This window comes from Marmota monax, unplaced genomic scaffold (assembly GCF_021218885.2).
Source record: "Marmota monax isolate L192 unplaced genomic scaffold, Marmota_monax_Labrador192_F-V1.1 WCK01_AAM20220418_F8-fsc00066, whole genome shotgun sequence".
NCBI classification, from domain to species: domain Eukaryota; kingdom Metazoa; phylum Chordata; class Mammalia; order Rodentia; family Sciuridae; genus Marmota; species Marmota monax.
In genome coordinates, this window is record NW_026692805.1 from 2,198,124 (window position 1) to 2,212,047 (window position 13,924).

At 33.6% G+C, this 13,924-nt stretch overlaps 1 protein-coding gene across 8 annotated transcripts in view; it reads left to right on the top strand.

Annotated features, from left to right (window-relative positions):
• The window catches only part of Wac (WW domain containing adaptor with coiled-coil), a 72,125-nt gene that overhangs the window by 31,473 nt on the left and 26,728 nt on the right, over positions 1–13,924 (top strand). For all 8 annotated transcript variants that reach the window (XM_046448234.2, XM_046448233.2, XM_058580526.1 and 5 more), the window contains exons 4-6: positions 4,581–4,687; positions 11,407–11,522; positions 12,097–12,209. In XM_046448234.2, the coding sequence (XP_046304190.1) occupies positions 4,581–4,687; positions 11,407–11,522; positions 12,097–12,209 (336 nt within the window). The remainder of the gene's footprint in view (positions 1–4,580; positions 4,688–11,406; positions 11,523–12,096; positions 12,210–13,924) is intronic.

Consider the following 13,924-nt stretch of genomic DNA (forward strand, 5'->3'; position numbering starts at 1 on the left):
CTGAACAGAATTATTAAATATAATTAAAAGGAAAGGTGAAAGTAAACAGATCTTTTAACCACAATCCTTAACAGCTGTTTACCCAATTTAAATTAAACCATTTAAATCACGTGAATAAAAAAAATATTCTGATCCATTTTTTCATGAGCGCTCCTCATATATATGGACATATGCACATACAGACATACAACACATAACATAATAGTAAAGGCCTTGTAACTTTTCACAGGTGAAATCTCCATTGCAATGTTTAAAAACTCCACAGTCAAAAAATAGAACTGATCAGCAAAACATTAACCTAGGTCTGTATGAGCTCAAAAAATAAAATAAAACTTCATGATGTGGGAAAAGGCAATAATAAAACAGATATTGAAAAAAAGCATCCTGGTTACCACCTGGGTTTGACTCTTCTTATGATATCCCATCCTTCTTCCTGTAACTTGCATATGAGTCTGAAGGTATTCCCACAAGTAAGCCCCAAGGTTTCTTACATTTGAAATAAGCCTTAATGGTGTTCATTATTCATTAGCCTCCAGGTGTGGGAGAATCACTGTCGCAGATGTAAGAATAGCCAAACTGGAGTTCTGAATATCAGCTGTTATGGATTTGAGCCAAATCATCTTTTTTTTTTTTTGGTCTGTAGAAATCGCTTTACTTAATTTCTCTGGAATCCAAATCGGCTGCTGTTCTCCCTGTGGAAAGTACTATTAATATATAATTCAGTGTGGCAGTACTATTTTTCAAGCTTTATTAATGTAATTCAGTGAGAGCAATATTTTTGAGTTATCTCTGCCACTTTAATGTTTGGTTCTAACTCCCGTTAACAAAGGAATCCTGGTAACATTTATTTATGATGTATACAGTACAGATGTATTTTTTGCATTACTGTCAGAGATGATATTTTTTCCGAGTTGTAAACATTCTGGTAAAAGTTCCAAACAATTTTAAGTGCTATACCTTACAATTTGCATAGCACTTAATGTTTCTAGAAAATTCAGCATACTGTCTTAAGGTGGAATGGGTTCTAAACTCATCTGATTACAGATTTTTCTGACAGACATAGGATAGTTCTTTGAATGTCCTGTGCACAGTGGACATCCCTATCCCCTTTCTACTTTATGTCAGTGGGTGCCTTCATCTAGAGCATTTGCTGTCCAATGAGCTAGGTACACAATTTAAATTTTCTAGTAGGCACTATTTAAAATTAGTTTTGATTTTGTGTACTATTAATCAAATATATCCAAAGTAATAATGCAGTCGGTATGAAAAGTGTTACTGAGAGTTTGCATTCTCTTGTATTGAGTCTTTGAATCTGGTGTGTATTTTATACATACAGCAAATCTCAATTCTTAAGCCTTGTTTCAAGTGTTCAGTAGCTATGTGTGACCAGTGGCTACCACTGAATAGAGCACACATCTAAAAGTAACTCCAATAGCTGAATGTCAAATGCAAGTCTATGGTTGACACATCAAATCTGTTCTCTTCTCTCCCAGAGACATTGTCTTGTTATTGTACTTGTTGCTGCCCAGGCAAGGCACCTAAAGAAAATTCAAGTTTGCTTCTTTATCTTTTCATGACTCTGTGTGTTAAATTGCATTTTTTCCTTTGTCCACTGTAACAATAGCTTCAATGCTAAGAGCTTCACTTCCACCTCCATGTCCTCAGCCCCAGCAAGCTGCATTTCTATCCTAATGCTTTTTTGCATTTTTAATATCCCTTGAAGCAGTCTATAACCACTTGGAGCTGTTTGCCTCAAGTTTTCTAGTGCTCTGGTTGCATGATGCAGTGGTTTGCTCCTATTCTTTCACAAGACTTACTTTTACTGTGCCATATTGCAGAATTTCAAAAGTTTTTCAAAGAAAACATCATATCAGAAATACCTGTTACACGTGTGTGGCTTTCTTGGCTAAATCCCCTAAGTAGCCTAGGTAAATTTGTTCTGTAGGATGTAGAATCTGGTCCCTATCTTGGAACCTCCCCTCTCTGAAAATGTATTCTCTTTAACAGTGGATTCAGTTTTCTTCCGATGGTGATGATGATGCTGATGCTGCTGTTGCTGCCGCTACCGCCACCGCCACCATGCCCACTGAAAACCCACATATTAGACATTTAGCTAACTGATGTCTTCTGTCAGGCTGATGGAAGACTTTCTGTTTTTTTCAGAGGAAAAAGCTTACTTATTGGGATCTCATTTGAATTTTCATTGATATCACTAAGGGAGTAGATTCCTGGATCTTAACCTTGTGAGAGATCATTAAACTTAAAATCTTATGTTCACAGAGCACTTTACCTATTATGTCTGGACACTTAATTTTCCCCCTTTTGTAGATTTAAGCATAGACCATTATGTTAAGACTGTGTGCAAATAAGTATCAGAGAAGGGTATCTAATCTAGGCGGCTTTAGTAGATTACTTAGGGGTCATTTTAGTCAGTAACATTGACTTTTCTTCCATTCTTGACATTATTTTATGGAAGTTTCCATGAAAATATCAACATGCAGAGTATAAAAGATACTCTAGTAGTCATTATTTCTGAATATTTCTTATTATGGTGTAAAACTAATTTTTAAAAAACTGAGTTATAGGTGAAAAGCAGAAAGTTTAGCATAGAGCCAAGATTTTATTGAGAACTTGAGGCAGTAATTTTTGTTACTAAGCATTGGGGATCCTAAGACCAGTCCCATGTTCAATGATTGTCTGAAGGCTCACAGGACCAAGACAGTAGTCATTGTCATGGCTGTGGCTTAATTATAGTATAAAATGAAAAGGGAAAGGCATATGGGGACAAAGTGGAGGAATATAGATGTAGGCTTCCTAAGTTATCTATCTCCTTGTAGCCTGGGACAAGTGATGCACTTCATTTCTTTCAGCAGCAGATTGTGATGATACTAAATGTTTTCTGTTTTAAAATTTGGATTTGGCTAGTTTGTAGGTACCCTCTGCTTAATACACACAAACAGTTTAGATTTCTGTTTATAAAGCAAGTACTTAACAGACTATTTTAGGCACAAACAGCGTAGGTACAAGGAACAGTTAAAACTTTACTGAAATCCTGGTCCCCACATGACTGCCAAGGGCCTGTACTATGCAAGCAGGCCTTTGAAAGGGAAAGTAGTCTTACATCTGTTCTGTTAATTTTGACTGATAGCTTTGTGTTCATTCATAAAGCGTTTATTGCCTTCTATATTAAAAAGCGGGTTTAGGATGTTTTACATAAGTAGATAACATACAGTAAAACAAGTGGGTGAAGAAATCATCAGCCTCTCTCCAGCATCAAGCTTCTTGATAAATTTCCTGCATCCTTACATTGCCCTTAAGTAACCATTGTATGTATTTAAAGTAATTCTCTTTTTGTCTTTTATGACATCTGTAATTTTGTGGGGTATTTGAATCTGCTTATAGCTTCCCTTTATGAAGAGTATCCTTATCCAGGATTAAATCATGGCCATTGCCATTTCTCTTGCCATATATTCTTCCACATGTTTATTGTAAGGCAGTTGGTCTTCTTTTGACCTCTAATGGAGAAGACTTGGGAAGCTAAGTATGCCCTTTTTTTCCCCCAAGTTCTAGTTTTATATAGATCTGCTCTTTTATTTTGAGTACCTGAAACCTTACAGTCGTCGTCATCTGTCTCAGTTCAGTTTTCCTTTTAGCCATTTATTTTTTTCTAATGAAAGTAATTACTTCTTAACTCCTTTCTACTCTTACCTGCTGTGATTCTGACTGCTAATTCATAGCTCACTGGACCATTTAAATACACTCCTCCCACCTTCAGTTGTGTATCATTAACAAGTTTTTTTAAGTTTGGATTTTTGTACCCTGGTTTTTCTTATAATACTAGAGAAACCATCATCCTTGACAGTTGTTGAGATGTGTAGATTATTCATAAGATTCAAGAGTTTTTCTGAAACAATTGTTAAATGGAGTTGGTCCTGTTAGAAAATACTGAGTGTCCCTCTCTTGAGGGACAGCTTGAAAACTTTCATGCTATTTCATTTTAAAAATTGGCAAGACTATTAGTAAGCAAGTTAGAATTATTTATAAGAAATTAAAATATGTAAGAACAGTGATAATGGTAACTTTTAGTTTCGTCAGTTGAATTTTTATAAATTTCTGTGTATATTGTGTGTTTCTTTTTTTAAGAAATATTTATTTTTCAGTTGTAGTTGGACAACAACATCTTTATTTTGTTTATTTATTTTTATGTGCTGAAGATCCAACTCAGGGCCTCGCATGTGCTAGGCGAGCGCTCTATTGCTGAGCCACAATCCCAGCCCCTGTGTTTTTTTTCAGTAAATTTTTCTTTTTAAAAAATCTAAATTGCTAGCAGTGATATAGATTTTTGTTCATCTAATTGTAAAAAAGCATTGTTTCATATATGTTATCAGCTATGTAACATATTTTTAGTGCACATTCATGATAGGGTTATAAATACTTGATATAGCATGAGAAGTGTAAATTATCTCTATTCCTAATGGTCATATGAAGTGTTGATTTAAAGATATAAAATGATCTCTGGTATGATAAAAACCAGATGAAATAAAGTTGTAATTCTCTTTGTTCTTTATTTTTTTTTTAAGGGACCAGTTACTCTCCACAAGAAAATTCACACAACCATAGTGCTCTTCATAGTTCAAATTCACATTCTTCTAATCCAAGCAATAATCCAAGCAAAACTTCAGATGCAGTAAGTATTATGTTAATTTCCAAATTAAAAAAAAAATTACTGAAACATAAATTCTATAGCAGGTCATTTTTAGATCTAATGTTTTGGTTTTTTAAAAATGTTTTAATCAAAGTTTACCCCCCCCCCTTTTTGTACTGAGGATTAAGACTCAAGGGCACTTAACTTTTTGTATTTTATTTAGAGAGAGGGTCTCACTAAGTTTTTTAGGGCCCCACTAAGTTGCTGACACTGCTTCAGCCTCCTGAGAAGGTTGACCTTTTCCTAATATATTTACTTGATACTAATTTTATGAGTATTTCTATACAAAATAAAATATTGCCTTTGTATTATCTGAAAACTTCTAGTTAATAATAAAGTGGTTTAACTTAAGATTGCTCTCTTTCCATAGTATGTGAATTTATTACAGCATGTGTTTATTACTATCATGTACTATACATACTCTATCAGACTGTTGGGGATAAAAGGTCCCTGTTTTCAGGGGCATGAAACCTGTGAAGAATTTCCATTATTTGCAAAAGTTTAGGAAAATGAAGCAGCTATTAACTACTTTTGAATTTTTTAGTGTCACAGGTTCAAATGAAATTTCTAATATATTCATTTGATAGAAGATTAGTAAATTTCAATTTACTAGGCTAGATAATATACATAGGACTAAGATAATGTAGCCCATTGTAAAGGAAATTTTTGACCTGTAGTGGAGACAGAGAAGTAAACATTGCAGTGGGTGTTTAAGTTGCTTTGGAGAGCACTCAAGACGGGGATTCCTAGCTTCAATTAGGAAGAAACAAGTAATGCTTGCTGACAGGTTAAATATAACTTGGCCAGTTGAAGACTTTGGTGTTTTGTATACAAAGGATAACACCAATGTGTGGGGCAGAACAGCATGCTTGGAAATCTACAAAAGTTTTGTGGAAAAATGACAGGAATTTGGTTATAGAGATGGGGCCAGATCATTAAAAAATGATGTTTCTTACTAAAGAATATGAATTATATACAAAGGCAGTGGAGAGCTAGTGAAAGGTAAAGTAACATTTGATTAGCAATTTAAAAAAATGGCATGTATCAAGGTGGAAAAATACATTATAGGAAAGAAAGAACAGTTAGAAAAAAAGGCTATGGACAACACATTTTACCTTGGATATTTTGCTGATAACCATACCTTAAGTAGTGTTGAAAGAATTTTGGTTCTACTGTTTTGCCACTTGTTGAAGTGGGGTAGTGTAGAACTGAAAACTGGAACGTGTTGATGCTAGAGTTTCCTCCTGCCTTTCAGTCATCTGTGGTACATCTAACAGGAATTCATCTGTGAAATATAAGTATATTTTGCATTTTTCCATTCTTAACCCTCACAGAGCAGACAATAGAAGGGTGGAATTGTGGCTGAGACAACAGCTTGATATACTTTTGTAGGTACATCAAGCTACTTGAGATGAGTCGTGTTTAGTAAGCTGCAAGCTCAAAGATTTTAGAGAATTTCTTGGTTTTCATGAAAAATAGCCCATTAATTTATAAACATTATCATACAGTCCTATTTATCACTGGAAATTTAGATATGGTATTTGTCTTCTGTTATTAAAGTGGCAGCTCATGTAGATTGCTTTTTTTCAAAAAATTTTAGGAATAAAACCAAAACCACTTATTCAGGGAAAACAAATTTTTAATTATTTGGGTTATTGGTGAAATTAGGAAGAATAAATAATGGCATCAGATATGTTTGAAAGATAAACCATTGGGATACCAGGGATTTAACTGAGTGGAAACTGAAAGCCATTATCAGAATAGAATGAACATTTTGTTGTTTTCAGAAGGTTCCTCTTTTCTTAGATTTCAACTGTAGGTATGTAAATTACCTTAGAGTTCTTTTAATTTTTGTTTGGTTGTTTGGTTTTTGACATTAATTATCCAGTGGGCATGACAAGAATAGTATTTACAAATTGTTTGATTTAATCTTAACTGAGAAGTTAGCATTTGAACATTTATGACTTTGATTACTTGTTGACTGATATTTTTGTTCTAAAGATCAAGTTTTTGAGTGACTAGTAAACATAAAAATTTTTTACCGAATACTTCAATAACGAACAGCATACACTAACACAATTATGTTTTTCGTATTTCTATGGGTGTGTTGTAACTATACATAATGGTGGGATTTATTGTTACATATTTGTACATGTACCCATTATAACAATATAATTTGGCCAATATTGTTCCTCAATATTTTCCCCTTCTTTTCCTTGCCCTATCCCCTGGTCTCTTTTCTTCTACTCTGCTGGTCTCTTTCATTTTCATAAATTATCCCCTCATACACATGTGTTTTTTCCTTCTTCTCTCTAGCTTCTACATATGAGAGAAAACATGACTCTTGACTTTCTTAACATAATGTTCTTAAGTTCCATCCGTTTTCCTGCAGATGACATAATTTCATTCTTTATGGTTGGGATAAAATTCCATTGTGTATATACCACAGTTTCTTTAGCCAGCCATACATTGATGGACACCTAGGCTGGTACCATAGTTTGGCTGTTGTGAATTGTGCTGCTATAAACATGGTTATGCATGTTATCACTATACTATGCTGACCTTAATTCTTTAGGAATGGTATGGTTGGGTCATATGGTGGTTCCATTTCTAGTTTTTTGAGGCACTGCCATATTGATTTCCATAGTGGTTGTACTAATTTATAGTCTTGCCAACAGTATAGAGTTCCTTTTTCTAAACATCCTCTTCAGCATTTACTATTGTTTGTATGAATAACTGCTATTCTAACTGGTGTGGGATGAAATTTCAGTGTAGTTTTGATTTGTTCTTCCCTGATTGCTAAAGATGTTGAACTTGTTCTCGATATTTGTTAGCCATTTTGAGAAGTTGTCTGTTTAGTTTGTTTGACTGTTTATTAATTGGATTTTTTTTTTTTTTTTGGTGGGGGTGGGGGGTGGGGAAGTGAGTTCTTTTTATGTTCTAGATATAATCTTCTGTCAGAAGAGTATCCAGAAAGCTTTTCATCTATTTTGTAGATTCTGTCTTTACAGTCTTAATTGTTTCCTCTGCTTTGCTATGTAGAACCTATATGATTTCCATCCCTTTTATGATTCTACTTATTTTTTCCTGAGATTTTGAAATCCTATTGAGAAAGTCAATACCTGTGCCTATATGTTGGAGTTAAGACATTATTTTAATCTGGGTTAAAATATACTATAGCTTAAACAAAATTGGGGTGTTTTTCTCTTTGAGGATTTCAGGCTTTAAATCAATAACAATATTATTAAAAATCATTAATAATATTATTTAGTTACTTACACAGACTTGCTTGTGTGGATGAGTTTTTCTTTTTTTCTTTTTTTTTTTTTTTTGGTGAAGTTTAACTGTTAAAAATCTTTCTTCCATTATTAGATTAAGATATTATATGCAGGTCCTTCCTCAGTGCTATTGTAAACATTTATGTTTAAGATGAGAGCTTGTCTCATGACAAATCTTGAGGAAAAGCTTGTTGAATGCCTCTTTTCAATTAAAATAATGTCAGGCTTATAGACAGATAATCTGTTTTAGATTCATAATGCTTATTTGATTTCTTTAAGATTTCTGAATTTCTTCACTTAGGAAAAAAAAATTGTTCCTGCTTAAAACCACTCTAATGGAACTTCCCTAAATATCCTCTGCCAGTTTGAAGTTGTGGGAAGTGCTTTAAACTCAATTCTATGTGACTTTGTATTCATATTCCAGTCCCTCTTTATTAGCAGTTAAGTATTCTATGTATTTCAGAGTTTTTATGTTTGAGTTTCCTGAGATCTAATCTCTAACTAATCTGACCTAGAAGTATTAAGACATCAGAGAATTCTTAGAATATCATGAAGTTGTTATAAGAAATACCACCATCATTATTACTACTACTACTACTATTGTATTACTATTATTATTATTATTTTGGTACTGGGGATTGAACCCAGGGGCACTCAGCCACTAAGCCACATTCCCAGCGCTTTTCATATTTTATTTAGAAACAGGGTCTCAGTAAGTTGTTAAGGGCCTTGCTAATTTGCTGAGGCTGGCTTTGAACTCACAGTCCTCCTGCCTCGGCCTCCAAAGGTCCTGGGGTTACAGATGTGCATGACCATGCCTGGCTACATTTAATATTATTTAATGAGCTGTTATTAACAATTAATAAGATTAATTCGTGAATTATAAGATTAACATCCATCTTCCCTAGTTTTAGAGAAGTGGTAGTGTGACTGAATTTAGGAGAATAGAAGAGAAAAAGGTGTATTCACTTGAGATACTTTGAATTTAGGGAGAGATTTGATATGTGCCTTGTTAACTTTTTTTTTTTTTTTTTTTTAAGAGCATCCATTTTCAGTTTTTTTCCCAAGAAACTTACTTATGTTGTTCACTCCTCACCAGTATTTGCCACATTAAAAATCAAAATGTATTAAGGAAACAATTCATTTTAAATATCATAAACACAATGTTAATGTGTATAACATTTTTATGAAAAAATAACTTTTCTTAAAAAAAAAAGACATTGAACCATCTCTTAATGCCTAACAGTAGAAGACAATTAGATTTATTTTGGTAATATTCTGAAAATAGTTTCAGTCTTGCAAAAGATGTCAGGATTCCCAGTGTTTCCTGGATGACACTTGGAGAATGCTTATGTTGGCCTCCACCTCAAGCCTAATTTAGAAAAGCCTTTTAAGTTTAGTTCTCAGTGTTTTTTTTTTTTTGTTGTTGTTGTTGTTGTTTGTTTGTTTTGTAAAATAAAGAAGTTAGAAACCTGCCATTGCTCACGAGTATTTTTTAAATTCATTACTTGGAGCATTTTCCTTTTCCTTAACCTATTTGAGTATGGAAATTGGGTAAAGATGAGATAAAGTTATTTAGTTTGTGATTACAATGTAGTACCCTAATACATGTTTTGTTAGGTAAGATATTAGGATTTGACAGTGTAGTTGACCAGAGTTCTTCAGGGTTCTGGTTTGTGAACTTTTTTGGTACTGGGGATTGAACTCTGAGGCACTTAACCACTGAGCATCAATCTCTAGCCCTTTTTTGTGTTTTATTTAGAGACTGGGTCTCATTGAGTTCCTTATTGGGGCCTTGCTAAATTGCTGGCTTTGATCCTTCTGCCTCAGCCTCCTGAGCCACCAGAGGACAGTGCCTCTTGATGTGAATTTTTTACTGTCCTTGAGATTGTGCATGAATGTAAATGAACTGTTATTTAGTTTACACTCCTTATCTCCTTTAGGACAGGTGACAATTTGCAAACTATGGCTTTAAAGAATGCTGGTGTAGAAATACTATTGTATTCTCTTGTTAGTCTTAAATCTGTCTCTGACCAATCCAGTAACTCTATATAAGTCTTCCTGGGCAATATTTATAAAAGGGATCATTTTGTATAACTCAGATGTAGGTAGAATTTTTGAATTTGGCCTTTTGTGATTGGTTTCCTAAAACTTGGTTATAGCTTACTTTTGGAAACTAGGGATCAAGAATTAACTCTTTTGCTTTTCTTTAGAGGTCTGGCAGCACAGGGCTGATGTTAAGGACCCTCCTCATTTGAACTACATACCTGAGAGTATAAATGTATAGCAGAATCACCATTGTCCTCAAAATTAACATAGGTTTTGATATTGATTTAGTGGGAGGAAAAATCAATATGGAAATCAGAATTTTTGAGCCTTTCTTGAAATCATCAGTCAGTGTTGTGACCTGTGGGTAACTCCGAAATTCTCTAAGCTTGTTTTCTAGTTGGTAAAATTAAAGCTAGGTGAAGGCACAATAATAAATGGGTTTTTCCCTCAAACATTAAAATTGTATTGTTCTGTGGGTGGTGAACTGAGGATATGTATAATATTATTTCATTTTAATATCAAGCTGCTCTGAAAAAAAAAAGTTAAGAAATTCAACTAGAAGAGTACTTGAGATTTTGCCAGATTTTTCTGGGGTCTTTAGGCACTTAAATGTTATTGGAGTTCCTGGAAACTGGACCTTTCAGATTTTTCTAATTTTATTCTGATTTTACATTGCCTTTAAAACATCTGTAAGAGACTGTATCTGAGAAGTTTTCAAAGACCGGTTTTAGTTATGGGAAAATGAGTGATAACTGCTAGTAAGAGACTGTATCTGAGAAGTTTTCAAAGACCGGTTTTAGTTATGGGAAAATGAGTGCTAACTGCTGGTCTTATATATTAGACATGATTTTAGTATATACTTGACCCATCTTATGGATTTTGGAGATTTATAGCTTTTAATTATCTTGTATTTAATATTTCTATAAATTTAGTACCATTTTTCATTAACATAAACACAGGCAGGCTGTTATCTATTGTACTATGTATGATTGCTCCTGTTTAGAACTACAGATCTCATGCCATCATCAGTCATTTGAGAAAGGGTTCTGCACCCATTATTGGATTTTAGCAGTTAAAATTATGATAAGGGGGAACTTTTGTATGATGCTTTGATGTTTTGAATTTTTCATTTTTCTTCCTGTGCCTAATAAACTAATATTTATTAATGTTTACTTTTGATCCTTTATAGGGTTTTCTTATATTTAAAGGTTTTCATAGACTAACTCTTTTAAAATACATATGCAGTTAATTAGATTATAGATCAGGGTACAAGTAAATTTTCTCATGTATGCTTTGAAAACCATTGACATTCTTGATATTTCATATCAAGTGATTAATATTAACATTTTCTAATTTTAAAAATGTATTTTTAAGCCTTATGATTCTGCAGATGACTGGTCTGAGCACATTAGCTCGTCTGGGAAAAAATATTACTACAATTGTCGAACAGAAGTTTCACAATGGGAAAAACCAAAAGAATGGCTTGAAAGGTATTTGTTTTAATCTAATTAAGTAATATTATTCTTAATTCTTCAGTTTAATATCTTACCATTAAATATTCTAATTTTAGTTTCCTTATAGTGTCATTCTCCTTAATTTCAGTGATTGGCCATTGTCATTGTTATTTCCATAATTTCTCTTTCCTTAAAAAAAAAATTGGGATACATGGGCATCTGTTACTGAGGGGAACAGAGGGGCTTGGAAGCAATCGATAAACTTAATAAAATACTTATATTATTAATCTGCATGTATGCATCATTCTTATAATTTGTAATAGATTCTTTCATATACTAATAGGTTTCTTAATCTTACGTAGAATTTGTAGAGTTTTCACTATAGTGTTGATGGTATGAATAATTGCTATAGTTTTGCCATCAGAGAGACATTTGAGTATGCTGTTTGCTCCATCCATTTCACTGTAGGCCATGTTCAATTCTTTTGTTTTTCATTTGTTAACAGTGGCAGCTCATGAGGATTGTGCTTGTCTGTCTTTAAAAGAAAGATCTAATCATTGAACATTCAGGCCCTCAATGTGATTTTTATGAGTTTATTTTTTACTTTTAGAGAGCAGAGACAAAAAGAAGCAAATAAGGTGGCAGTTAATAGCTTCCCAAAAGATAGGGATTACAGAAGAGAGGTGATGCAAGCAACAGCTACTAGTGGGTTTGCCAGTGGAAGTAAGTATTAATTTTTTTTTCTTTGAAACGGGGTAATTCATCCCTATTGTTCATTTTACAAGTGTTTATATGTGTTGTCATATACGTGTATAAATTAAGATAAATAGGAACATATACGTGATTTCTTTTTATGTTGACTCTTTCTCCTCAACCTCTACTAGTTTGTTTCCTGAATAGGGAACAAAGATAAAGATGCACAGTAGACTAATACATGAATATATTTCCTACTACTAATACTGGCTACAGTGCCGTTGAATTGGTAAACAATAAGATTTTGTGTTTTAGATCAACTTTTTAAAAAATTAATTTAAAAAAAAAAACAAAACACATGGTGACCCCTGGCTTTTCGCTGATAAAGAACAACTTTATTATTTTTTGGCTTACAGCTTTACAGGTTTAGTTCATGATTAGCTGAATCCATTGCTTAGAGCCTGGGGCAAGGCAGATTGCAAAAGGGCATGGTGGTGTAAACCTCCTCAGCTCTTGAAAGCCAGCAAGCAGAAAGGGATTTGAGGCACTAGGGCCAAGATAAAAATTGCAAAGGTATGCCCCCCAGGGATCTACCTTCTAGCCATGCCCCACCAACATTATCACCCAGTGCAGTGGTCATTTTAAATTAATCCATCAAAAGGAATGATCCACTGATTAGGTCACAGCCCTCATAATCTAATTATTTCACCAATTAACATTCCTGAGTTGTCTCATGAGCTTTCAGAGGACACCTCATGTCCAGATTATAACAACCCTTGAGAAACTATTTATCTGCACATAGATGTTCCCTAACTTATGCTCCGCACTACTGCAAAGTTAAGAAATCCTATCAATACAAACATTGTTTTTCATTTTCAGTACCAGTGTTCAATAAATTTCATATGCAGTTCAACACATGTTATAAAACAGACTGTGTTAAGTGATTTTTGCCCGATTGTAGGCTAATACAAGTATGCTGAGCATGTATAAGGTAGGCAAGGTTAGTATCTGATTTTCAGTAGGTTTGGTATATCAAGTGTATTTTTGGCATATTTTAAACTTTCAGTTGGTTTATTGGAATGTAACACCCTTCGTGACTCTAGAATTATAGACCTGTAGTATAGCTCTGAACTAAGTTTCCACAAAACGATTCCCAGAGTGTTTACTATAATACTATTCTAGAACATTTGTTGTAAAGTGCTCCTGTATATAAATCAAATTATGAGCTTACTTTAGTATTCTTTTGAGGCCAAATTTTGTGCAAGTGGGACAGGTTTTTGTTTTTAATGTATTTTTTAATTGGACATTTTACTAAAGGTTTTATTCTTAATGACTTTCCCTTCCTCAAATAAATGTTGAGATTTTGAGATGAATATTTAAGATGGTGTGTTCTGGGAATCTTAAATTTAAGCGTTTGAATACTATTTCTGTAACTCAAAACTCAAAGTACTGGTGTATTTGGTCTCAGCAAGAGACTTTGAATTTTTGAGGGGAAAATTTAAGATGAACCAGTAACATGAATTTCCATGGCTGAGTGTTGCAGTCTCTGAAACATCAAAACTTTAAGTTTATTAGTGAAATTGTACAGAAAGCAGTGGTACCAAGTACTAAAGGTAGGAAGCACATTGTATTTTGAGATGACTTGGGTTCTAGTCACATTTCACTTCTTAAGTAACTGACTTTGGTCAAACAATTAAAAATGAAACAGAATTATTGAAGGAAGTAAATAGCACCCAGCTTATGGG